At 34.7% G+C, this 27,853-nt stretch overlaps 2 protein-coding genes across 2 annotated transcripts; one reads left to right on the top strand and one right to left on the bottom strand.

Moving 5' to 3' along the window:
- Window positions 1-820: 820 nt before the first annotated feature.
- LOC140778948 (probable protein phosphatase 2C 33) lies at window positions 821-11,977 on the top strand. Its single transcript, XM_073123863.1, has 5 exons — window positions 821-1,767; window positions 3,383-3,748; window positions 3,883-4,000; window positions 10,777-11,000; window positions 11,183-11,977. The coding sequence occupies exons 1-5, from the start codon at window positions 1,513-1,515 to the stop codon at window positions 11,666-11,668; spliced, it is 1,449 nt and encodes a 482-aa protein (XP_072979964.1). The 5' UTR covers window positions 821-1,512; the 3' UTR covers window positions 11,669-11,977.
- Window positions 11,978-14,034: 2,057 nt separating this feature from the next.
- Window positions 14,035-25,955, bottom strand: LOC140780248 (serine carboxypeptidase 1-like). Its single transcript, XM_073125664.1, has 14 exons — window positions 25,740-25,955; window positions 25,508-25,653; window positions 25,167-25,243; window positions 24,951-25,073; window positions 24,664-24,766; window positions 24,547-24,584; window positions 24,333-24,434; window positions 23,980-24,060; window positions 23,647-23,895; window positions 19,655-19,720; window positions 19,437-19,555; window positions 15,221-15,334; window positions 14,998-15,043; window positions 14,035-14,349 (listed from the first exon to the last, which is right to left on the bottom strand). Exons 1-14 carry the CDS (start codon window positions 25,868-25,870, stop codon window positions 14,266-14,268), a joined length of 1,479 nt encoding a protein of 492 aa, XP_072981765.1. The 5' UTR covers window positions 25,871-25,955; the 3' UTR covers window positions 14,035-14,265.
- Window positions 25,956-27,853: the final 1,898 nt, after the last annotated feature.

A 27,853-nucleotide genomic window follows, 5' to 3' on the forward strand; every position in this document is an offset into this window, starting at 1 on the left:
TTATATTTAGCAAGATAGTTCAAAAAGATATAGACTTAATTATACTTTGACTCTCTTTATTTTAACCCGGTATTACTTTACCCTCCGTTATCTTCTTAGACTTTTTAAAAGCTACGACTAAACTCATCTGTTAGCCTTTTATGAACTAAGACTCACACGACAAACATGTGAACAATACATTATTTTTAGATAGACAAAATTACTCTCGTGAAGATCAGAAATTTTTTTTTTGATAATTTTACCCTCATATTTTTTTCAACTACAAAAAACCTTATACTCTTCTTTCCCAACCCATCTTTCTATATCTTTCCCACATGGCCTCCAGCACAAACTGCAACAACAGTAAATTCCCACGTGTCTTAGCATCCTAGGTCTACTTTAATGAGTAAGTTATACATTGGCATCCTTTAAAGTTAAAGAGGAAACTTCTATATGGAAATAAGAGTGGCGGACTAAAGAGAAAACAATGGAAAGAAGATAAAATGAGAAGGGATGAAGATGAGTTTCTCCTAATTGTAGTTTTTTAAAAGTCTAAAGAATATTTGTATGCTACAGGGGCAAAGTGATATTAGGTCAAATTATTGGAGGTAAAGTGTAATTAAGCCAAAAATATATTTGATTCCAAAACATTCAATCAAGCAGCTTCTTCTAGGAAAAACTAGTGTTTTGCAAATATAATTGAAAAATGTATGGTGGTGATCTGCAAATACTTCAAAAGTTTTGCAATAAGAGTAAAACATAGGTGGTGACATGCAAAAATAGCCATCAAATAAGATACGTAGGAACATAGACAAATTAAACGGGCGACATTGGGCCCAGGAGGAAATTTTCTTCTTTTCTTGATGCCAAATGCGTGGAAAAGGAAAAATGTGGAAATAGTAAGAAGCGAGCGAGAGAAACGGGAGGAGGGAAAGGGCGCCACGGAATTGGAAGCAGAAGAAAGCGAGAAGAGAGGAATGGAATCTCGTTAGCGATCCGTCCAAGTAGCGGCGAAGGACTCGATTAAACGAACCCAAATCTTCCTTTTTGGTTCCCTTTTCTCCCAGTTCCTTCCTTTCATTGCTTCCAATCTTCCATCTAAGATTCGCTACCTTTCTCTTCCAATCCGTCCTTTTATTCTCTCTTTGCTTTCGGTCCGAGTTCTTCTAAAGGTTGTTATTATAAATATGTTTGCGTACTCTTTTGTGACGGATTTGTTCTAAAGGCTTCATTGGTTGCATGCGAGAGGTTGAGATATTTGTGATTATTTAATTTGTCTGTGGGCTCATCTTTTTCCCGAGATTTGTAGCTTTTTGTGGACATAAATTTGAGAGAAGAGAGGGGGGATTGGGTTATATATCCATCAAGCATCTTTGTGGCAGTAAGAAGCTGGGATCTTTTTTCGGTTCATTGGATCAAGATTGCATTTTGTGTGGAATTGTGAGGAGATCAACGGAGACGTCAAGAGGAAGCGGTGGGTTCGGCTGCTCGGCTGCTCTGGAGTGCATCATTGAGATCATCAGGGCCCTGAGGATGGGGTCCTGTTTGTCGTCGTCGGCGTCGGACGGGAGGAGCGACTCGTCTTGGTCTGGGCCGGCTTCCCCGTCGTCGGATGCCGGGAGACGTCACCGGAAGAAGGGGAGGAGGAGGTCGGGGTTGCGGAGTTCGGAGGAAGAGTTGCTTAAGATCCCCGGGAGGATGGCGGCCAATGGCGCGAGCAGCGTGGCCTCGATGTTTACGCAGCAGGGGAAGAAGGGAACAAATCAAGATGCAATGCTTGTTTGGGAGGTATGGTTTTAAAGACATTCTTCTTTCTATTGTTTGTTCATTGTAACGTTGAGATTTTGCATCTGGTCGGGAGGATTTAAAGATGGTACTTTTAAGAGACTTGATGATATCTGATGAATGGCAACCTATTTCATCTTTTGGTTAATGTCTTTTGGGATAATTTGGGATGTTCTTGGAGCAGAAGGATGTTTTGGGTGAAAAGTAGACAGTGGCTCAATTATGATTAAAGATATTTATTTATTTGTTTTTTTTTTCTTTTCTCTGTTTTCTAACATTGGTATGTCACAGATTTGTTCAGGTTCTACCTTTTGTTTTGTGACTTTTCTTTTGTTCATCAAAAAGAAATTCATAGATGTGCATTTAGTTCTCAGATAAAATAGAGATTATTATTAAGAAGATACCCCTTTAAATCTTCTTCCACCTTTTCTTTTCTTCCGTTTTTTTTCTTCTGAGAAATGGTGGATATCACCCTCTCTCATTCTTCATTACTCGATGCTTTGCTTTTATTTTTCTTATGCTTCCGTTTGTGCTTTGTGTGCAAATAGTCATTGTGTTCCATATATCGTGAGTTTTATTTTCATGTGATTTTTGTTTCCTTATATAGCATAAGATCTTCTCGATTTCCTTCTCATCAGAAAGTTGCTCTCGACCTGCCTTTGTCTAGTGAATAGTGATCCAGTCTTCAGTCAGGTTAGGCTGCTGGTTGGGGATGACTATTCCAGATCTACCAACTTTGCAACACTTCTTTTTTTCCTTTATAGAAGCATGTTTATATGGACAAATTCTTTTATAATTATGTTGTAATGGAGTAAGGTGCCATATTTTCACTTGAACATATTCTTTTCTGAACCCTTCCCCCATAGCCTTGTCTAGTTGTCCCACATAGCCTTTCCCAGTTGTCCTCCATAGCCTTGTCTTATTTTGGAGTGGATGGTTTTTCATCTGTTAAAACACTCATGCTGTTGATGCGAATGAAAATGACAGTTGTCAATTTTCTCATCATTCTCTTTTACTTTATTAAATTTTAAGTAAGTACAAGGTCTGATTCTCTAACTTTTCATATTCATTTTGCAGAACTCTAGTTCAAGAACAGATAGTCTTTTGTGCTTTGTGTGAAAGTAGATTATTGGGTTTCACATATTGTTTTTTTATGTTTATTTGTGATTTTGTTTACTTATATAGCAGAAGATCTTGTCAATTTCCTCTTGGTCAGAACATTACTCTCAATCTGCCTTTGTCTAATGAATAGTGATCCAGTCTTCTATCATGTTAGGTTGCTGTCTGGGGATATATTCTAGATCTACCAACTTTGCAACCCAGATTTCTTCTTTCTAGAGGCATGTTTATATAGACAGAACTTCTTCTGTGATTCTGTTCTGATGGAGTGAGCTTGCCATCTTTGCACGTAAACATATTCTTCTTTGACCCCTTCCCCTGTAGTCTTGTCTGATTTCAGAATGGACGGTTTTTCCTTTATCTTACAGCACTTCATGCTGTTGATGTGAATGAAAATGACCATGTCAAATTTCTTACCACTCTTTTTGACTTGATACAACTTTTAAGCAAGTACTTATGAAGAATTCTGATTCTCAAACTTTTCATGTTCATTTTACAGAACTTTAATTCAAGAACAGATACAGTCTTTTGTGGGGTTTTTGATGGTCATGGACCATATGGCCATATGGTTGCAAGGAAAGTAAGAGATACTCTTCCTCTAAAACTGCGTGACAACATACGAAGTGATGATTGTAGAGAGAACAACATGAGCTACTCAGGTAGCATGTCAGAAGTAACTTCTTTTTTAGATGAGGAGCCCAGTGTTTCCATTGAATCTGAAGAGAGAGAGAAAATTCCCGAGATCTTCAAGACACTGAAAGAGTCATTCTTGAAGGCTTTCAAACTTATGGATAAAGAATTAAGACTACATCAAAGTATTGATTGCTTTTGCAGTGGGACCACAGCGGTTACCCTGGTCAAGCAGGTACAAATGGAGTCAATTACCTTCTTATAGTTTATCATATGATTGCGAAGGCTGATTCATATGGACATTTCAGGAATGATACAGTAAGCAATTTATATATGTTTCCTGACTTAAACATGATTCTGCCTCTTTAGGGTCAAGATCTTGTAATTGGGAATGTGGGCGACTCCAGAGCTGTACTGGGAACCAGAAATGAATGTGGTTACTTTGTTGCAGATCAGTTGACGGTGGACCTTAAACCAAATCTTCCAAGTAAGTTTTTTGGTTACTGTTTTCCCATTTTCTGCTCATCTAGTGAATTCCAACACTAGCTACTTTTGGTGATGTTTATTGTTCATCAATTCAATGTTACTATAGATGTGGCTTTGCTATTTGGATCTATTATGTTGGTTAGAGAAAACTTTTTTTTTTCCTTCTATATTAATCCTGTTATCTGGTCATATATCAAGGTAGTTATAAAGGCTGGCCTACAAACTTTTGATTATATTGCAAAACTCTTGATAGAAGATGAGCTTCTAAGGACATGTTCTTTCATTTCTTCATGGATTGTAAATTTTTCTTGAAGGGTACTTGAGTTTCTTATAATTTGAGGATATTAATGAGCAGGAATCTTGAGAGCAATTCTAATTTCTAACGAGTCCTTTGGTTTTGCTATATCAATATGCTTTTTAAATTTTGACTGGCTGATGTCCTTTTTAGTGTTTCTTTAAAAAATGTAACATTCATTAGTTGCTTGGCCTATCTCATTAAACTAGATGAAGTTGAGAATGTTTGAAGTAAACTAAAGTTCCATTAGACATGACTGTAAAAAATTCTAAGGCTTTGAAACTTTTCTAAAAGTCAAAGGCTTCCTCACATCTATTATACTTCCTGGATACATGAGTGACGGATGTAATGGTGATTGTGATGTTTACTTAATAAGGCATGAAGAAGGATCTGTGAAGCACGAATATGGGATACAGGGATATGAAGATACGAATGAGGATGATAAATTCTCAAAAGTAGGATACGGATATCGTACGGATGCGCCAATAAATAAATAAATAATATAATTTCAATTTGTTGTCAACCAAACATAACATATGGTAAAAAATAATTATTCCGAAAATGATAAGATAAAAGAAAAGAAAGTTATAGATTTAGTATCTACATGCTCAGAACCTTAGAATAATATTCTAATAGAAACTGATATGAAACTCAAAATATTAGTAAAATATTGAAACCTAATTTAACTATTAATCTGTAATTAATTTGGATCTTTAAATGGCTTTTAAGTTATATATTTAATTATTTATCAAATAAACAAAGCCTTAAAGTATTATAAAGGATTAGATAATTGCATATACATATAAAGTATATGTTTTATATCAGCTTTTTAGTATAGAAAGAAAGATGATCAAGAAATGTATTTGAGCTGTATCCCGCCGTATCAAAGCAGTATCGGAGCTGTATCTCGCCGTATCTCACTGTATCAGAGCCATATCTCGCCGTATTAGAGCCGTATCTCACTGTATTCGAGCCGTATTCGAAAATTAATATTAATTTTTTTTAATTTGAATGCTCCTTCAGCCGTACTCGACACATATCAAGCTGTTGGTGCCATATCAGTATCCGATACATATTGGATATCGATACGGAGGGGAAAACAAAGTATTTGTGCTTCATAGAAAAGTTTGGTCATGTCAGTATTTGATATCAAGATTCCGAGCATTAGGATCTGGATCGACCTAAGAAAATGATGTATAAATGCCTTATTGACCATTTAGTATTAGAATATTTTTTTAATTACATAAAATTTTAAAATTGTTACAAATTGTATGAAGAATACTAAAAGTAATCAGAGAGAGTTGCTGCAGTAGGGAGGAGAGGGGGATATAAATGAGAGGAAGGGAGGAAAGAAAAGGAGAGATGGAAAAAACCCCTAATCAAGGAAGGAGAGAGAGAGAGAGCTCCTCACCTTGCCAAAGAACTACTTACCAGAGGTCGATCTCGTTGTAGAATTATTACTTGCCATCACTCACGAGAGGAAGGGAGGAAAGAAAAGGAGAGATGGAAAAAACCCCTAATCAAGGAAGGAGAGAGAGAGAGCTCCTCACCTTGCCAAAGAACTACTTACCAGAGGTCGATCTCGTTGTAGAATTTTTACTTGCCATCACTCACCGTTGCTTGCCATTTGTCGGATCGGGACAAAGGAGATGCATTGGGAGAGAAAGAGACCGAAGGATAGAAAATTAAGAGCGTCAGGGAGAAAAGGGAAAAAAAATATTGTATGGATTTCAAATCCGGGTTGGATCCAACTTATTTAATTATTAAGTTTCGGCCCATTTCAGCCTGATAAGGTCGATTCCCACACATATTTGTTTTGACATGGATCGACATCAGTTGAAACTTCAATCTATGAATAAAACAACTCCAAGATGTAGTTCCTTTCTAATTAGGGATGAAGAGTGCAGTCCAAAGCTTGAACCAATGAAGAAGGATTTATTTTGCACTCTTATAATTTAACTAAGACATTTCCCTTCAGAGTAAGTCTAGGCAACATAAGTGAGTCCAAGATGCTCCTCATTCTCGATCCCCCTATTTCTCTGAACCCACGGGGTGTAAATAAGTCGTGCTTGAGGGAGCTGGGCCCAACTCAACTCGGCTTGGGAGGTGAAAAAGCTTAGCTTGGCTCAAGCTTGAGCTCGATTCAAGTTGGAAAACTTGAGCTCGGGTCGGCTCATCTCCAGCTCGATGGGAGGATTTGGGGGTCGGGCATTGACGAGGCGGTGGCAGAGAGAGAGGGCCTCAGTGTTGACATTGTCTTTATTTCGGCCTCGGCAGTAGAAGCCCTGGCCAGTGGTGGGGAGAGCTTGCTAGAGGGTGAATCGACTGAGGGTTCAAGTAGAGGAGTTTTCGCAGGTCTCTCACACCGGCTAGAGTAGAGCTCTCACACCACCAACATCAACACCGCCAGAAACCAAGGCGTTTCTATCCTTGACCGCACCGGTCACATTCGCTTGCTTTCACTGCAGCCTTGCAAAGGCCTTTTGTCGAAACCCTAACCCTAGCCCCGATATTGCTTCAGGCTTAGGCATGGAGGGAGAGGGGAGACAATGCTTGGTGAGGACAAGAGCGGCTTTGGTGAAGGAAGAGGAGAAGACACTCAATAAGAACGAGAGCGACTCCGAGGAGGATGCGATTTTCTAGGATTTTGAAATAAGAATTGAGAGAGAGAGAGATTATATATATTTGCTACAATATCAAGCCTAATTGGCCCGGTATCGGTCCAGTCTTAGGCACGAAGGGTGAGAGGAGACAATGCTTGGTAAGGACGGGAGTGGCTCTCGTGAAGGAAAAGGAAAAGACGCTCGACTCTATTGAGGACGCGGTCTTCTATGGTTACGAAATAAAATTGAGAGAGAGAGAGCATTTGATTATATATATATTTTCTATAGTATTAAGCCTAATCGAGCCGAGCTCAAGCGACTAGCTCTAGCTCGGCTTAGCTTGACTTATTTAGAGCTTGAACCAAACCCACGAGCCTTATGAGCCTATGGGTTTTTTTTTTGACAGCCCTTTTTGAACCAACCAAGATATCATCTTATCTGCAGTGTCTCTCATTTATACTTTACCTAGACATTCCAAAGACCATCCAACCATTTCCAACTATTAATCATGCCCCCAAACCTACAACCAATTTAAACGCATTAGATCTACAGTCTTCAACCACATGTATCTGTGGCCTTTAGTGATCTGATCTATCTAATGCTTTACTATTTTAAGTATAAAAATATGGAAAACAAATTACAAATGTCTTACTCATCTTTGTAACTAAAATTAACAAAAAATCTGATTTATTGGTTTACGTGAATAAAGTTCCGCATTGAAACAGATCACTTGGGAAGTACTTCGATAGGTGCCCTCATAATGTTATATGATGTAATCTATCTTTTTATTTTAACTATCATGGTTTTGATGCTTTATGCAATTCGTGGAGCATTTAGGAGGGTTCATCCTAATTTAGGATGCTGCCATAGTTTGTGCTCCTATATACCAACATAGACTTGTGATGACTACACTGTATGAGCTAAGGTGTAGACATATACAGGTCGAATATATATTGAGACATTACTTCCTTTTCACAATTTATCGTATTGACTAAATGTAACATGTTTTGGCATGCCATAGTCCAGAATCATAAAAATTACATTGGAACTGTGTAAGTGGTGGTGATACGTTTCTATGTTTCATTGGTAAGTCATTTCACTTTTTCTAAGTAATGTAACTTAAATTTACTCATCCGTTTAGTTGTGGGATAAGAAAAAACAAAGATAGGGAACTTATGGATAAAGGATGTTGCTATCCTAATCTTCTTTATGGTGTTTGGTTATAAAACAAAGATAGGATAGGAACTTATAGATAAAGGATGTTGCTCCTATTCTTTGTTATGGTGTTTGGTTAAAATGAAGGATATGATGTAATAATTATGTTGGATTAACATAAGATGTTTGGTTGTGATAGTTAGAATAAGGAATAGGAATAATCAAATTGACCTTATTGCCCTTTCCTTAGCAAAATGTATCGTATAGTAGATAGTTTTTGACAAAATAGGTTCCAAATAGGTCCTTTGTCCCATATCAAATAATTGGGTGCCCTTATAGGTTTCAAATAGGTCCTTTGTTCCTTGTCCTTGCCTTGCTTCATGGGTGTCAAGTAATCTCATTGTCTCATGCCTCATGAGATGCTCTCGCTTGGCTCTTCTGTAACTTTGTTTGAGTTTATCATCCTAGTAAATGATCCAAGCTCCTCAAATCTATCTTCAATATTTACTCTCATCTTCCCCATTTTTGTTAGTTTTGTCCATTAGTCTTGTATCTTAAATTATCTTCTTAAGGTAGACCTTTCTTATTACTTGCTTCTCAGGTTTGATATTATTGCCAACCTGAGTTTGAGCCCTACTTAGTCAAGCTGTACTCAAGCTCTAGCTCTGATTTTTCCTATTTCAACCTTTGCTGAGGCCAGCTTAGCTTGCTCAAATTCTGCATATTAGCACTGTTGTGTTGTCAACCCTCGCTGAGCCCATCTTAGCTTGCTCCAGCTTTGGTTCACTTTATTTCTCTATTTCACTGGGAGCTACCCTATCTTTGAGTTCTATAATTCCATGTGTCAGATTTTTGTTGCATTAAGTTGGGTGAGAACTTTTGTGTTTATGCGTTGTCCAAATTACGAGAGATTAGAGTGTCAAGACAATAATTTATCTGATTCTCTATGTTGCCACATGAAGGCTTGGCTCAGTTGTTATGGTTTGTGTGCTTGATATAGTTATTCCTTGAGTAATTTAACCTCTTATTGATGATTTTGAATCTAGATCGAATATTGCAATTGATATTGTATTACTCTGCAGATTAACTCAACTGATGCACAAATTGGTATGTTTCTCATTCTTGTTGTGCATCTAATAATTTCTCTCTCATCCAAAGTGTCACTAGTCCTTTTCGCCTTGTGATTGGCCTCATTCTTAACTCAGTAAAATTCATTTGATGATTTAACTGTTGGTGGAAAGTGTTATGAAATATTGTGAATATTCAATGTCTTGAAATATGCAATTTTCCAACGAATATTTGCTAAATATTTGTAGCTTTGAAATACCTCGAAATTTCAAACTCAGTTATGAATTAAAATAATTTTAGTTCTCGAGATCAATCTCGTATCTAATTTTTCATATTCTAAAATCTTTACTCCTGTGCCGTCAGACCATTTGGCTCTTTTACTTGTTTATACTCGAGTGGTTTTGGCAGGTGAAAGAGGTTTTACACAATGAAACTCATATTTTATTGTGTAAAATAAAATATGGTTGTCTGTCCTATCCAAGGTAGAATAATTTTTCAGATGTCATGGCAGTGTAAAGAGACACTACGTGCATATTGCATAATTATTTGATCCAAAAACTTAAGTTATTAGATAACGGATTAATAATGTATATCATATGTTCAACACTACTACTCGTGTGCCCTATACGCCAAATATTTAGATAGATAAAAGATAGAGTGTGTGACCCTCCACTGTACAAGAATAGGTAAAACTATGGCTTGAAATTTCACCCAATATGGAACAATAATTGCTGAAACTTGATGAAAACTAAAGCCAAAAACTCATTGGCTAAGGACGAAACTATCAAAATTTCTACTTTTGACATTTATTTTGAACCACAATAAGCTAAAACCATTCTATTTCAGTCTAAAATATTCATTCTTTTCTAGGGATTGAAACCAAAACTAACCAAAACAGAAACTTCAAACCATGTCATAAAAATGGGGCTAAACGATGTTTGAATGAAGGATGAGGTGAAGTTTTATATTCAGTGCATGATATACATAACATAAGTTGCCTAAGAACAAAGAATCACTGTCTTGATTTGTTATTCTTGCTTTCATTGTAAACAGATAGATTGCTGGTGTAAATATAGAAACAAGTTATGGGTCACCATTTTGGGTGACTTATTATTGTAACCCTTATCTCTTTTACATATTTTAATTTCAGAGTCCAAATCATTGATATTCACCTGGATATCACAAACCAAATTCAACTGGTTTTTGGTTTTTCTAAATTTTATAAAATAACATACCAAATTTTGTCGTAAAATGTCCATTTGGGCAGCTGCCTGTTCTGTTATTTATGTCATATTCTAGTGAACTGCGTTGCTCACCTTTTCCTGTATTTGCTTTAAATTCTATGTTTCCTTGGTAGGAAAGAACTGTGGGCAGCTTTCATGCTGTTAATGAACTTACTCAAAACCATTTCCTAGTTGGAAATTTCTGATTAGTAGCTTCTTCTCGTTGCAGTTGCTACTGTTGTACCTGAACTGTTATTTTCTCTTAATTTATTGCATGCTGATAATTGGAGAAAGAAAAGCTAGTTCACCACTTACTGCTAGTTTTATTTACTGTTATGTAAGGATATTCAATGTTTGCATCATCATTTTTATGTTATTGAATTAAAGTCATTTCGGCAGAGTTCAGTCTGAGAAAATGTGTTTCTTTTAACAGTGGAATTAGAAAGAATCAAGCGATGTAAGGGCAGAGTTTTTGCTCTTCAGGATGAGCCAGAGGTGGCTCGCATGTGGCTTCCAAATAATGACTCCCCAGGCTTGGCAATGGCAAGAGCTTTTGGAGATTTTTGTCTCAAGGATTTTGGTCTTATTTCTGTGCCTGACGTCTCCTACAGACGCATCACTGAGAGGGATGAGTTCATTGTGCTGGCAACTGATGGGGTGAGCTGAAGAATCTTATTTAGTACTGGCATCCATTTGTATCTCCTTCAACACTAGCATAATTAATTTCTTGTTGTCATGCCAAAGGAATCTGTCTCTACTTGAAAAATTGGTAATCTTTGTTGCCATTTAAGATTTTAATATGCAACATAACTTTGTCTTCCACTGCCTGATTCTCACAGGTGTGGGATGTCTTGTCCAACAAAGAAGTAGTTGACATTGTTGCCGCAGTCCCTACTCGGTCCATGGCAGCTCGTACCCTTATTGACTCAGCAGTTCGGGCCTGGAGGATCAAATATCCAACCTCCAAAATCGATGACTGTGCTGTAGTGTGTCTCTTCCTCAAACCAGATGCAGACGATACCTCCAATTTGAAGAAGAATGACATTGATGGATCATTGGATGCTAGTGAAGCAGGTAATGGCCATCCATCTGGCCCAACTACCGTAGACCGGCCTGGCACCTTCCAGTGCAGTCCTGAAATCAGTCCTGATGTTAAGCAAGCTCCAAGGAGGCAGCTGTCTAGGTCTCAGTCGCGTCAACGATCAAATATCACTGTTGTAGAAGAAGAGTGGTCTGCTCTCGAGGGCGTCTCCCGAGTGAACACACTGTTGACATTGCCAAGGTTAGTACCTGCAGGCAAACAGACTGCAAGCACCAAAAAATGAGCTTCATCACTGCTGCTGAGTTAGTCTCTGTGGGCTGATTGAATTTGTCTGCAGTGGACATTTATCTATTGTTATTAGAGAATTGCCGGCTCTATTAGCATGCCGGACGGTTCTCTTCTGTCATCTTCAATATGCAAGGATGAGTAGGATTTATTTTTTTCTTTTCAAATCCCAACTCAGTTTAGTGTGATTGTCATAAGTATTGCGATTCGTTTTGATTTTGTTATTAAGGGGATCTATGTTGCATGGAGCATTATTGACCTGTATTCTTTTATTATCTCTTTATTAGGATTACTGATTTTATCTGTATGTGATTTTTATTCATTTCTTGGTTTATTTATTCAACAGGATAAGATCTGTTACTCTCTAAGTTAGTTATTCTGAATGTAAATTCTGATCTTTTTTTTTTAAAATTCTATAGATGATAATAGAATCTGTAACCTTTAGGACCTCATTGAATCTCCTTTCTTGAGCTACTAATTAACCCATTATCAGAATAATGCAGTTCATAATTAAACAAAATTCTTCTATTCTCTCAAACGTATCTTATTTTTTAATTACTGCACAGGGGTTTAATTACATAAGATTGGTTTTATTTCCCCACTAATGTAGGCCTAGAATTGATCAAGGTTGGCTTGTTTAGTTTCAATCTGTATCACTGTAGGCGTTAGTATATGGTGTAAATGATGGTAGAATTGAAGAATAATCATTTGGTTTCCTGATTCAAATATTAAATGAGAAATTAATATAAACAAAAAATATTTTATCTTCCTTTTCTTCTTTCTATTAATCATTGAGAGAATGTGTTTTAATATTCATTTAGTTAAAGTACATGTCAAGATGTTGCACTTTGGAGAGGATATCTTATGGGATATATACTTTGTGAGAATTTTGTATTATATTTTATTTGTAGATGCAATTTTTTTTTTTAAAAAAAAAATCCAAAATTGTTTTAATTTTTGCAAGGACCACCAGCTATTCATCATATTAAGGGATGGGATAAGACACTATAATAAATTGGTTTATCATGGTTTTTTTTTTTATCCCAGTTCTAAGTTTGAGGGGTTTGAGGGGTAATTTGCAGAAAAAATCTTTTAGTTTTCTAATTGTCATAAATAGGCCTTCATATTTATTGAATTGTAAATTCATATATTTTTTTTTACTAATTTAGATTAATTTATTCTTTTAATTTTAATCTACATATTGTTAAAAATTAAAACGTACATTCTGTATAAACGATGCTTATAAATTATATAGATAATGCATGACATTTTTTTTTAAAAATCTCAATGCGCACATCGTTGAAAATTACAGTGTATATTTTGCATAGACTCATGTATATATTATGTAGGTGACGCGTGACTTTTTTTTTCTGAATTAAATACATATTTTTAAAAAAAAGTTGTTATATAGGTGATAGGTGACGTTTTTAGGACATGACATCTTTTTGAGATTTGTTAGAATTAAATCAGTAAAAATGATTTAAAATTTTAATTTGATAAATAGGAGGTCTATTTCTACCGATTAGAAAACTGAAAGACTGTTTACTGTAAATTGTCTCTAATATGAGATAAGAAAACTGGGACAAATAGAGAAGATAATTTGATAATTTCATTTAGAGTTTAGGGAGTCCATGTAATTTTTTTTTTCTTCTTAGTTAAGGATGGTTTATCTAGATAACACAAAGAGTTCAAAAGGACATAGAAAATAATGATATATTGGGTCTGAGTGAAATTAATCTACTTTTAATAAATGATATATTTTGCTCTCAAACCCCACTCAAATAACATTAGTGATATATTGTGTTGCATTTAGAAAGTACAACCAATGTTGAATATTATAACACTATAAGACTACAATGTACTTGATAATATTTTATAATATTTATGCAATGAAAATAATTTGACATGATTTCTCTGACCAATTCCAAAGCTAAACAAGAGTAGACAGTAGAAAGTTTTATTAATATTTTTCTCTATGTAAAATGAAATTACAACAATCTATTATATTTCAAATCATGGAAAGGCCAATAAAATTAATTTAATCATTGTTATCCTATCATAATTATAATAATATAACATCTTATCCTTCTTTTTCCAACCCAATAAAAAGAAGAGAATATCACTGTACTTCATCACCTGGTGATTCTCTATTTTATTCCTATCCTTATTTTTCCCAATCCTACAACCAAATGGGCTACATAGGATCAGCATTGCTGTATGTATAAATTCCTGATTTATCTATCATCTACAGATTCCATACATAGTAGAAAGGATTTAGATAGTTCTGTAAAATGAAAGAAAGCCCAAAATGATTTTAGTTCTTTCTGCGTAAATGACCCAAGATTAAAGGAAAAGAAAAAGAAAAACAGACCGAAGAGCTCACAAATATTTTCTGATAGAATATGTATTAGTTCTGTTCCCAGGCACAGATGCAAATATCATTAGGGATACATGACAGCTGCATTAGCATTTGCTTCTGCAATGGGCCAGACATTGAAAAATGATTTGTTCTGTAAGTTAAGCAGTGCATCAATTACTAGCATTAAGAATGTTTTGATTATTGGTGTTGTGAACTTGTGATCCATCATTCGTGTTCTACAGCTTTGCGCCTGCGAGCCAGCGGCTATAGAAAGCTAGTGCTTCCTGCGGCTTGTATTCGGGAACAGTATGCCCTGCTCCCTGCACAAAAGCAACCACAAGAGGATGGGAGAAGAGTATGTCAAATAGAATCAAAATGCAATCATGTAAACCAAATGGCAAGTCTAATTAGAAGAAAAGTAAACAGAAATGATACTCCTCAGCTATCTGCTTGTCATAATTCAATAATGTAGTCTTAGAAGACTACCGAAAGTGTCAATAGCCAGTTGAAACATTTTCCTAACAAGCTCACTAGATTACTGATGAAAATATCAACTATGTATCTCTGATTAGGTAATTGGTTAGATTACTAATAAAATGGAACAGTTCACATATTGATGCTCATTTCTTTTCTTTTCTTTTCTATTTTGAGGAAAGTGGGAGAGGCCTGGTTATATTTTATTGAAAAAGATTACAAAGATTCAAAGAATGATAAAAGGAGACCAGCAGAGAGAGGAGAAGTCAACAAAGGAGACAAGGGAGAAGGGCAGAAAAAGGGCTCCTCCATAGCCTCCAGATCTAAGAGGGAGATGTGGTTGCCAGTGGAAGTTCCTGCTTTCCGTGAGAAGATCCTCTTGTTCCACTCCTTCCAGAGGAGGATAGTGATGCCATTTACAATACTGAACTTGATAAAATGCAAAAAACAATAACAAAGTCTTGAAAACAGCCAGGGAAAAACATTTTCCATACCTTAATAGTGAGAAAGATGAGACCATGGTCATAACCTTGAGTGTATCTGCAGCAATTAAGAATGGCATAAGCAAGGAGATCTGAAGTTCAATGACTGCACATCTTTTTGCTTGTGCAGTAATGGTAGTGGCAAATGTAGTCAGTTAGTCACTTGTTTAATTTTTAGAAGTAAACATAATATCCAAGAAAAAGATACTAGATGAATGGATGAAATCAAATATACCCTGCAACTTGTTCGTTGAAGTACCAAGGCCTCCAAGCATCATTTACTTCATACCCCAATGATCTAGTCCATGCTTCAGTTCCCGTAAAAGGAATACACATGTCATGATCACCACTGCAAAGAAATAAAAAAGAAATCACATCCAGATGCCCTACTTAAAGTGTTAATGAACTTATGACAGGAAGGCATTACTTTTGAATTGTGACTAAATACAAGAAAAGTTCCCTTAAGAAATTTTTTTAGTTATTCAATAGAATGTGACATACACGAGCGAGATCTTGTGATACTCAATGGAACAAGTTTTATTTTTGGCTTAGCATTAATACTCTTGGTCTAATTGACAACTTGTAGCCAAGCTAGAAATTTTTTCAAGAAAATGTACTAGGCTTAAGATAATGGCCATGAACAAATGTTATAATCCAAGACTCAAAATATACTTTGGTTTCTAAATTTAGACTAACATGGCCCACGAGGGCATAGACTAGCTATAGCTGTACAGTGAGTTTGTGAAAGATCATAAACAAGTAACTACTACTAAGAACACTATAATTAAACTAAAAAGATTGATGAAGTCAGTTGCATAGCTAGAAACTTCCATGAGGGGGTGCAACCAATATATTACGTTATGAGCAAATATTAGTAGTTAAGCTAGAAAGTACAGTTTTGCAGTTCATTGTTTTAAGATATTATGATAAATTAATTGACCTAGAAAGCTAAATTTGTTAGATAATAGACCAACAATATATATCATACCTTTAACATGTCATCTTTACGTCAAGCCTCTCTACAATGCATGTAGATAGATGAAAGATAATAGAGCGCTACCCTCCATACCACAAAATATAATAGAAAGTAGGGCTTAAATAAGGCTAAACAAGGTTAAACTCTAAACTTCTAGAAAACTAAGCTTTGATATCATATTAGATAATCAGTTGACCCCAAAGCTTAAACTGTTAGTAAATAGACCAATAATATATATCATATATTTAACATATCATAAAATGAGAAAAAATTGTAACTTCTACATGCTCATTTATATTGTTGCACACAGAAGATATTGAAACATCATATTCGTATGAAAATCATGTTGGTCCAATGATATAGTACAAAAATACCAATTCCAATTTTTCTTTGGCATGCCAATTTGCTCAAAAGTAAGCAATTTTCATAACCTATAATGTTTGCATTGCTATAGAACATCTCATTTTTAGTATAATTAGGGTATCATAAATAACACATGATATTGAAGAGAAGAAACATTAGTCAACTGATTTAATAGATTTGATGCTTCTTTATTGAGTCCTTTAGTAGGTTTACAGTTTAACGACACTATTAACTCACCAATTGTTCTAAAACTTAAGCTATTAGAAAACGATTATTTTTATATTTTACACTCTATACCCCTTAATATTTTGATGAGCCCAAGAATGGACTTGACTTAAAATGAACAGAGGTTTTATATTTTAAATAACAAATAAAATTGGCGAGATTCAAACTCAGAACATTTTCTTTAATACAACGTTAATTAACAAACTTCTCTAAAAACTTAAGCCGTTAGCAAAGGATGAATTTTCTATTTTTATGTTCTAACAAGAATAGAATGTATAATCAAAATAAAAGATTAAAAGCTGCACTTTACTATCAGTGTATTCAATTATATTTGTCATTCATACATAGATATACTATTTATTCTTATGTGTCTTATGTAGTTCCACAATAAAGTGGTTAATGAAGTAAACAAAAATAAAGAAGACTCATTTCAGCAAGGGCACTGTGCCAAGGGTACGACCATTGCCAACAAGTTGTCTCCATGACTAGCCATGCCGCAAGGCACAACTCTTTCCAAGATCACCTCTAAAGGTAACTCACTGATGCGAAAGTAGAACCAACTCTAGGGAAAACCTGACGTGGGTAATTGCACCCTTGTACCATTAATCATTGTTTTAGAGGCTAGCACAACAATCCATGGTTTTGAATCTTCTATGATAGAAAGCAAGTTATATAATATATAGTTCAAACATTTAACCAATCTTTTTCAAATGATTTTAGCTAGGTGAATGATTTCTTCTAAAAACTTCATATATATAAGCAAGGATTATTTTTCCCCAACACTTACCGCACCAATGTAGTGTTGCTATGTGGCACTGGGTGTGATGTAGAAAGGGATATAGTTCATTAATATAAGTTACTAACTATTAATATATTACGTAGGTTAGGATCCATAAATATATCACTCAAGTTAGATCCACTAATATATCACTTAAGTTAGGATCCATTATCAATTAAAGTTAGGATCAACTAAGAAAACTTAACTCATCATTTTCTCTCTTTCCTCTACAGCTGAGGAAACCTAGGAGAGGGAGAGGTGATCGTCATCTTCTTCCCTTTCTTCTGTCTTTCTCTTCTCTATTCATGCTGTGACACATGCCAACAGCAAGGCAATCCTTAGATCTAAGATTTGATAGCAATTTCAAAATTTTGGTATGATTAAGAAAAAGTGATTTTCCTAATCTTTTAAATCCAAAATAAATGATCAATGAAAAAAATTGTTAAGGATTATCATGCTAGTGGCATCTACCATGCCAATTTTAGCACGTGTTGGCCGGCATGCCCCATTGTGCCATTGGCACGCTTATTGGTATGCCTTCAATATTTTTTTAAAAGATTTTAATAGATATTTTAGGTTCTAATAATATGTATTAACACTCATGTTAAAGTCTTCTATCTCTAGATAATGCTGTAAATGATCTACTTTTTAAAAAATATAGCAATAGTTAAGTAGAAGCATAATTTAATAGATATAGGGCTCGACACAAATAGGCACAGGGGAGTATGCCAGTTGACGGTAAGCCATTGTAGTGGCAAGCCTTGGAAATGGTGCAAGCTTTTGAAACTAGTTACCAAGTGAAGGAAAATTCTAGTATATCTAACCTTCGTAGTTTATATCACTTCCCAACTTTGGATTCCTATTTCAGCTAAAACTGGAAATATTTGGATATTTCCCTTTTCAAGCTCATAACTAGAAAACCAAGAAAATACAGAACATTTGAAAAATATTAAGTGATTAATAAACAATTGAAGGGAGATTGAGTAAATCTATCCCTCAATTGTTCATCTAAGGTAATTTCTCTGATTTCCAGTTCAAATTATTCTAAAGTTTGTAAGAAAGAAATGGTGTAAATGAAGAAAAAACATAATTTTGGGTAATGTGTTATTGTAGGAAATTTACATTAGCTTGATTATTCAGTCAAATTGGGGGAAAGCCTGGAGCATGTCAAGCTATGCCAATTGAACTAACATCATGCTTTTGAATGACTATGCCAAGTGAAGGCAAAGCACATGCCACAGCAAGTGCTATTTCAGTATTGTCATTCTTCTGTGCCACACCACAACAACCACTAGCCATAACCATTTCATTGCATAAATAAACCTACAATCCTTACAAAGCATACAGAGAATATTCAGGACAAAACATACTATAGTAGAAAATTTTGGACCCTTAACTACTGTTCAAAATAGAAAAGTTGGATTACTATACAAGAAGATGCTCTCTGGCTGAAAGTGATCTAGGAAAAATATGATTCACTGGATAAAAAGTGTTTAACCTTCCCAGTTTGCTTTGTACAAAGTACAAACATTCTCCTTTGATACAACAATCTAATTAATAGTCTACCAGGGGGTTCCTGCTAATGACATAGCATCAGCACTATAGTTACTCTATTGGTGGAGTTTATTTAAGTGCTGAAAGATTATCTTGGATTTTTTACCTTGGGATAAGAATTTATCATATTTTGACACAAACCTATGGCTACAAAACTCCTAAATCTTATACTAACCTAAACTCCCTCTAGTCTAACTCAGACTTTTTTTTTTTAAATTTTATATTTTACCCCAAGTTAGCTAGTTATATCTGGTAACTAAGATTGTTATTTCCTCGTTTATGGACCAGTACCGCACATCACAAATCCAAGAGTGGCGTGCTCATGTGCATGTTTTTCAGAGATTAGCAATGATCCTAACTATGATCTTTCAATGGTAATTTATGCAATTGTGTAACATTAAAATATCAAGAATATAGCACAACAACCCATCCTAGTTCTTCATAAACTAACAAATTACTTGAACTTCACGCATGCTGCTCAACTGATAATTGTGTATGATAGATCATAAAACTATTTTACACTGTTTGATTCGACATTGATAATTGATGGTGTACCTGAATATCAGTGCACGATAACCTTGAGCAGTGAGGTTCTTGTGATACTTGATCATGCTGCCAGCATCATGTTCAAAATCTATTCTGGAAGTGCACAACTCCCAGTCCACCAAGTTTTCCTAAGATGAGGTTGCAAAAAAGAGACCAAGAAAGGCAAATAAATTGCTATAAAAAGTGAAAGCTTCAAAAGTAGTATTGCTATTTGATCACCCTTGTACCGGTTGTGCATGAATTGCAGATCTTACTGCCTCATTGTTCAGCCAAGAAGTTGCAACCTCATCGTTCTGCAGGTCGATCAAGCTAGAAAATGTCACTTAGCAATGCATATGATATGTGTGATTGAATTGTATGAGATACGTCAGTCCTGAATATACTATAAGATATTGTAATATACTAGTATCTAATGATTTGATCTAATGCTAAACTGGCTTGGCATAAAGAATCATCTGTCAGACAACTCATAAGATTGTAAAACTAGAACAACATTTTATGTTAAGTCTCAGCAGTAAATATTCTAGCATAAGATTTCAGTAGACATGACTTCAGTGAACAAATTATCTGCATACTAAGTACTAACTGCGCCAACAACCAACCATCACAAAGGACATAAAGTATGTAATCATTTTGTCTCTTCTAACAGTGGACTGGACCTTTTTAAAGAAATAATAGATAATAATGACGAGCTTAAGTAGGTAGAATGTAGGGTATTATAGATAGGATAGAGAATATATAGTTAAAAGGGAAAACATATTAGTTTGGAGCATAAAGTTAGGAATAAACTGCTAGCTACTTTGCAATTTATATAAGTCCAAATCAACAACTGCTCATTAGCCCCAGTGAACTTCTTGAGGCAAGCAAGCAATATATAGTAAACACATAGACCGTCATGTTGTGTCAAATTGGCAATGATGCTGATGCACCCAAGCCAGTGACTTAATGGTATTGATACAAGGGGAGTATGGAAATACTCCTACTGCCAACCCGTGCTGATCCCATGCTGACTCATGCTGTCATGTGTGGAATTGTGCCAATTCATGATGACCATAAACTGATCGAGCACACATTATTTTGGCATGGCAATCCATGCTATCAGCTTATGAAGCTCTTGAAGGAAGCAAGGTAGCAATAAGTGCTAATTGTACTTGTTACAAATGATACTATCTATGGCAATAGTTCCAACAGAATATTGCTTCCCATGATTAATTATGGGTCAAAACTTTTAGGACCAAACCTGAGATATGGAGGTGAAGAGATAACCTCAGATTAATTTTTTTCCTCTTGACAAGAAATATAATTCACTTATGCAGGTCGATGACTTGGAAACATTGGAAAATAATTCTAGTGCATATTTCTTGTGCACCTCATAGATATAGCAATGAGATCAGTAACAATTACTACTACATATACATAAGGTTTGAGGTTTCCTCCTGATCCGCCTATGATGAACACCCAAAAAATGTGTTACAGTCCCTCACTTCACGACGCTGAATTGTGTTACACTAGTGGTGCTTAGATTATTGTAGCTGGAGAGAACATACAACATAGTGATGATGTAATCAAGTTATACAACACAACCTAAATCCAACCCAAGAGTCCATTAACGCAAATCAAAGGGGTTCAAGGTTGGGTATAGATCCACACACCAATCAAATGTGAAGATTCTGAACTCAAACGAAATCCTTTTCAACTTAAGTTTCTCCCTCTACCTGCCTAATATAGTTCACCAGCCACCCTCCTCTAAACCCACTTCTGCCATCCCTCCACTCCCCATTCCACTTCACCCCACCGTAGTCCCCCCTCTCCGATTGTTTGTTGCCTTCCAGCACATGTTGTCCTGCACAACCTTCAATACACCCTATGGTAGCAACATAATAAATACTCTTAACATATCACAATATGATTTCAAGACATTTCAAACCATTAAATAGACAAATATCAATATCATCACTTCAACATTGTTCAATAAAGCCCAATTGCATAGAAGTGAAATAAGTATCCACAAGTAATACTACTGACCTAACCTTTTAGAAGAACATCTAAGACATGATCACAATTCACAATTACTTTGGAATTTTTTTAAATTAGAAACTGAATTTTATGAGATGGCATCTTCTTCAACAAAACGAACTATCAGTGACTTTCAAAATTGCATTCTAGCATCTTGCTCAGTAGATTTTTAGATTGTACAATGTTCCTCACTGAGACCTACTTATTTCAAAATGTTTCATTTATAAAGATTCCAGCATACTTTTCAGTATTTATCCTAGATTTATCAATTAAAACAACATCATCAAAAGGCTGCATATGCTATGCAAATTCATCGTAAATATCTTTGGTTGATTTATGTGTAAACCAGTGGAAACAAGAAAGGATAATATTGAACTCTGGTATACCTATATTATTTTAGGAAATTAAATCGTCTCTCCTTCCAGAGTTGCTCCCACAAACTCCTTTCTTGCGAAAAACCTCTCATAGCAATTTAATTTGACAGAGATGCCTCTCAAATCTCCCCTAAATAAATAAGTAGCATAAGCAGTCTCCTTACTTTTGATTGCTGTTCTCTATCAGCTGTCTTAAACTGTAATTTAAGTAGGTAATTTGAAGTGAACCTACGACATAAAATCAAATTGATTTTCAGATACAACTATTTTACAGTCTAACATCCATTCAACTGTTTTCTTTCACTGTAAAGACCATAAAGCTGTATCAGTGAAAGCTTCAAAATTCAAACGCTTTAAAATATTTTACAACCAACTGTCCAGTTAACATTAACCCTCTCAAAATTGGTGCCAAAGCCAAAGCATAGTTAGGCCTTAGAAGAATTTGGTATTAATCAAGGTCATTTGATGGTCAAGAAGTCAATGTGTCAGAGAAAATAGAAACTTCTGATCAGGGAATTGTCTTCATGTTTGACATAGAGTTAAGGCAAAAGGACAAATGATTTGTCGCCATGTTTCATTTGTTCGATAACATTTTTTTTTTCCTGATTAACCCAATTTCTAGCATGTAGTACTAAGGTTCTGAAACACGGTATCAGGTTCGGTAGTTAGAAAAAACGATATGTATCGGCCGCCTGTATCAGATCGGATTATTTATAAATTCATAAAATTCTAAATATTATTTAAAATACAGAAAATTTTCAAAAAAGTTAAAAAAATAATAAAAAATAAGAAATAAAAATTAGTCACATATAAACTTTAAAAACTAAAGAAAAGACTTACTCACAACTATAATGAATTTCGACTTAAATTAAATAAATTTTTATACTCGTAAATTATTACTGCAGAATAACATGAAAAGAGAGATCTCTCTTCATTATTGTTCTATAATAGTAAGAAAAGAAGAGTTAAAAAATGGGTGAGAAAAAAAGAAAAAAAATGAGAAAAAAAATTCATCTGAGTTTACCAAAGTGTGAACTGGTCAGAGGGACTCACTAGAACGACTACCAAATTAACTAAGTGAATCGTGAGGGTGACAAAGAAGTGTGTGTGAGAGATAGAGGGTAAAAACTGAAAATTTAAAAAGAAAACAATTGATGACATCAATTATTAGTATCTCCTAGGTTAGATACATTTTAGATTCAACCTGAATCTTAAAAAAAAAAAGCCAATATGACCGAATTTTGGTCGAGACGGATCGACCGATATTGGCTGAAATTGGACCAAAACTAGTCTAATTGGGATCGATTATGACTGATTTTGGGATCCATAGTACGTACCCTATCTTCTATATGCCTTGTCTATTTAATTATACTTTTTAGGATTCATGCATATCAATGGGCAAACTGTAAAATAATTGTCATTTATTAATAGTTTATTTCTTTAGGAAAGTTTTTTGGCATCCATTGTACATTGCTTAGGTTCCACCTCTTTCCTTTTCTAGCTTTCTTTAATTGTACAACACACAACTTAGGAAAGAGATATTTGTGAGATTTCAGAGAAGGGGGTCAAACTGCAGCAAAAAAAAAATGAGATGTATGTGAAATAGACAATAGTTTAGGGGGCAGGCCTACGTATAATTTATCCTAAAATAAATGCAAAACACTAAATAAAGTATTCCTTATTATCGTAACAGGTATTAAGACACTTCCTAAGTATATAAAGGAAAGTCCTAAGTATATAAAGGAAAGGATACACTGAAAAGTAATCAAACTCCAACTTAGCAAAAGGAAATATTAAAGAAGAAAATAAGGAAAGAATTTTGTATATACCATGCATGGAACTCCACTACTACCAAGTTCTGGCCATGTTGGAACCCGTCCATCTCTTACTGGGGCCCTCAAAGGCCAAGAACGCCCAAACATTCTTTTCCTGACAGGTAGAGGCCTGTCAGTTTCACCTAGTGTTCTGAAGCTTGAAGGCAACCTACTATTATTGGAGTCATCAGACACAACTTCTTTGACTTCTGGACTATGGTAGCAGGGCTCGAGGATGTCATAAATATTTAGATTATCAAGTTCCTGAATATGTATACGAAGACTTCAGATATTGAAGCAAAAGTTTCCTCAACAATAGAATACGACAGGATTAAAAAAAAAACTTACCCAGTCGACTTTGTTTAGTGTTTTTAGACAGCTATCATTTACTGGATTCCAGTAGCTTCCTTGGCAGGCAGTGTTAACCTCCTGGATTGATTGCATAGAGTCATGCCACCAAGGGCTGAGCAGATCTCATACTTTTTCAATCAATTAATTGCTTTCAAAAATAATATTACACTACTGTTGCATGAAGAGAATTAGACAGCTGTCAACCACTAGATAGATGTAAAGATAGTACTGTTGACCACTGTTTCAACTATTTTTAGTTTTTTACTACAGAAAACAAAGACCAAATGCTAGAGACTACATTAACTCAAACATTTGCAGAATTTATACAACTGCCACATCACATATCATACCTGAAACAAATCATTTGATATTAGACCCATTCCATGAGCAAATGGCACAAGTGCATCACCATCGAACACTGTATCTGCGACTCCATTTCCAACCATATAGCCCTGGTTGGGATGCAAAAGTTAAACAACACATTAAAGAAATCCTTATGAATAGTGTCACTATTCCATGCCTACCAGATTTTGGAAATAAAAATATATATTGATGAAATCTAACCTTGAAATTAAGAGTAGGTTTTGCTCCACCATGGATCCCTGTAGAACATAATTAATGAACAAATATCTGAATGGCGCACAGATCAAGGCCAGGTAATATATTAGCTGATATTCAAACCTTTCACAACTTCATGTGCAAGGGTTGGAACATATACGCCAGCATATGACTCCCCAGAAATATAAAATGGATTCGTAAGGAACTCTGGGTACTGCTCAAACCACTGCTTAAGCCAAAAGAAAAAGAAAAAAATGGAGAAAATAATGTAATAATCAAAGTAAACCACAGATCGTTGACATAATAAAATATAAATTATGGTAAAATAAGCAAGAGAAATAAAACCAACAAGCTTATACAAGATTGCCATTTTAGTTGTCTCAAACCACTAATAAATTTTGAGGAAGTACCTTCAAAAGAAAGGTATGCGAATCGGAGGCAGTCTTGAGATCTCCAGTCTTGTAATCTGATATATTATTTGAGTATGACAATCCAACACCAGCAGGAGAGTCCAAATAGATCATATTAGAAACCTGAATTTAGTGACCGTCAATATATTTAGTATACAATATGCCAATGTCGATCAGTAGCTAGCAGTAAACACTTCCAACTGCAAAAAGGATTACCTTAGACCAGCTATATGGATTGAGATGCAGCCGTGGTAGGCTTCCAGGTTTTCCTCCAGATTCAAAATTGAATGGACCTAGATTCACATTCTTCAGTATCATTTTTTTGCAAACAGTAAACTTAAAATTAGGTAACTATATATGTAACTTCATATAATTAGACTGTAAAAGATTTCTCCGTTCTCTAATAGTTCTCTATTAGCTTAAAATTAGGTAACATACATCTCAAACAAGTAATAAATGGTGGTGAAAGCCAACAACTTTATCTTTCTAGATATTAAAGCCAAAAAAATTCAAATAAAACGAGAACCCAATTCAGAAATCCATCCTCAAACCATTACCATGTTCGTAAATAAACCCGTCAAAGCTTGAACAACCCGGACCCCCGTTCAACCACAGGACAACAGGGTCTGTTTCTGGGTTAGTCTCCGATTCCACAAAGTAGTAGAAGAGATTCCTCCCACGATCCTCATCCACCGTAATATACCTTTACCAACAAGAATACTTACCAAGATTAAAAAAAAAAAAGAGAGATCAAAAGAAACATGAAAAAGAAAAAGGGAGGATCTTTACCCGGCGTAGTGCTTGGATGGGAATGTCCCATCGAACCCAGGAAGGCGAGTGATCAAACCATCCTGCGGAGCAGCTAAGGTTGATGGAACAGCGAGGAGGAGAAGTAGAGAGACGATGGTGAGACCGGCCATTGTGGCGTTTGGATTGGAAGGAGGAGTCTTCTCCAAAGAAAGCGGGGAGGTGGGAGACTAACTGACGACGTCACAGTAGCTAGAAGCTGAGTGGAAGAAGAAGAATAAAAGGACGAAAATTACATTGCACACCCTATAACTTTAGGAATACTAGGTTACGACCTCTCTTACAAAAATAAATAGGCTTTGACCAACTTTGACCCATTTTCTATTTTTCCTTAAATTAATTATCAAATTGGTTATAATTTACTTAGCACTAATAAAATCGCTGAACCGATCGTCTATAATTTTTTTTTCTTAACTACTAAAAGACTAAATTAAAGGATTTTAGTATTTTAAGATCAAGACGAAAACTTCCTACGGATAAAACCCTAATCAATTTAGCATTTTTTATTATGACTATATTGAATTAGATATCATTTAATAATAAGTTTGAGTGACGATCTATTTGGTAAAAAAAATTTAGATAGGATCATTTGGTCAAAAACTCAAAGAAAAAAATAAATAATACTAAATAAAACTAACCAGAAGTATCAATCACTTTTCTAAATTATTAGCATAAATTAGTTATTTTTATTTCTCTCTCTTAGTTTTCTATTTTTTTATAAAAAATAAAAATAATAATAAAATGATAGAAATTAATCTAGTCATATATAAAATATCTTATATACCTTTTAATTTATCGATAAATAAAATTAGTTTTAATAATTAATTGGTTAGTATGGAATCATTGCTATATTTGCAAATCTTGGAAGCAAACCAACTCGTCGCTGGATCGACAAGGGATCAGCCGGGCCCCACCTGAGTGGACCACCTGCATCCTCCATCGCAGGAATCTAGTGCAACTGAATGCTTGGCATGATTTAATTGGCCATTAATCAAATTAAAAAACTTTTAGTTTGACAAATGAAATTACTAGCAGCCAGGTAGTCGGAAATGTAGTAAACTGTGATGCAGTTGTGCCTTGCAGGCGATCCGATGCCGTTGTCTGAGGTTGGTAGCATAGTGGGATTCGTCCTTTTTAAGCGGGCGTTATATATATATATATATATATATATTGCGGGCGTGACATTTTTGCGGCACATAAACCGGAAGTAAAATATCATTAAATATTAGAATGCTATGAAGTCTTAACAAGTTGGGTGGATATATATATATATATATTAGGATGTTATTTTGGCATGTATACTATTTTAATTTTTTTTTATTTTCTTGTTTGTCTTTCTAAAGTTATATAATATATATATATCAAAGTATATGTTATTTGCATAGATATCCACCCAATTACCTTTTAAGTCTCAAAATTTTAATAAAAAAAAAGATAAAACTATCTTTACCTAAGAAAAATTTATGAAAACTAAATAAAGAATAGTTACATTTTTGCGTCTAAATTGTTCAAATTCTCCGTGTAAAAACTAACTCCGAGTTCACTTTAAGAATAACTTTTTGTTAGTTCTAAAATAATAGTTAAATATTATAATAATCTGGTTTTAGAATACAAATATTATTTATCAAAATTATATCTTATACCACCCACTAATCCATTACTAATTTACCTCTGATATCCATCCCATCAACCTACTTTATATTAAATCAAAAATTATTTATAATAATTTTATAAAAAATAAAACACTTTTTTTTTTAAATTTTGTATTTATTTTATATTGCATCAAAGATAATTATTACACTATTATTCTACAATACAAGTAAATATATATACAGTTATTTCTGGAATAAAGAACTCATTTTGAGAATAACAGAAAAGAAAAATCTATTATAGAATTGACCTTATTCCTACATATTTTAAAGGGTTTAAATACAAATTTCAGATTTAGTGAGGCATATAAGTAAATAAGGGATTTTAAAGGGTATGTATGCAAAAACCCTTATATTTATAGCTTTGGACCGCTACACTTGGGAAGTCCTATTTATTGATGGGATTCTTAGGATCAATAAGATTTTCCCCAGGCGGCAACATAGACA

The sequence above is a fragment of the Typha angustifolia genome, chromosome 3 (genome assembly GCF_048772165.1).
Source record: "Typha angustifolia cultivar Huaian chromosome 3, ASM4877216v1, whole genome shotgun sequence".
In the NCBI taxonomy this organism is placed as follows: Eukaryota; Viridiplantae; Streptophyta; class Magnoliopsida; order Poales; family Typhaceae; genus Typha; species Typha angustifolia.

Excerpts from the sequence above, each read along its gene's own strand:
- LOC140778948 (XM_073123863.1), top strand. The coding sequence starts at position 1,513 with ATGGGGTCCTGTTTGTCGTCGTCGGCGTCGGACGGGAGGAGCGACTCG. Across the intron at positions 1,768-3,382 it reads ATGCAATGCTTGTTTGGGAG|AACTTTAATTCAAGAACAGA; the intron begins GTATGGTTTTAA and ends TTCATTTTACAG. Across the intron at positions 3,749-3,882 it reads CGGTTACCCTGGTCAAGCAG|GGTCAAGATCTTGTAATTGG; the intron begins GTACAAATGGAG and ends CTGCCTCTTTAG.
- LOC140780248 (XM_073125664.1), bottom strand. The coding sequence starts at position 25,870 with ATGGCCGGTCTCACCATCGTCTCTCTACTTCTCCTCCTCGCTGTTCCA. Across the intron at positions 19,721-23,646 it reads GTAGTGGAGTTCCATGCATG|AACGATGAGGTTGCAACTTC; the intron begins GTATATACAAAA and ends ATCGACCTGCAG. Across the intron at positions 15,335-19,436 it reads TATCGTGCACTGATATTCAG|TGGTGATCATGACATGTGTA; the intron begins GTACACCATCAA and ends ATTTCTTTGCAG.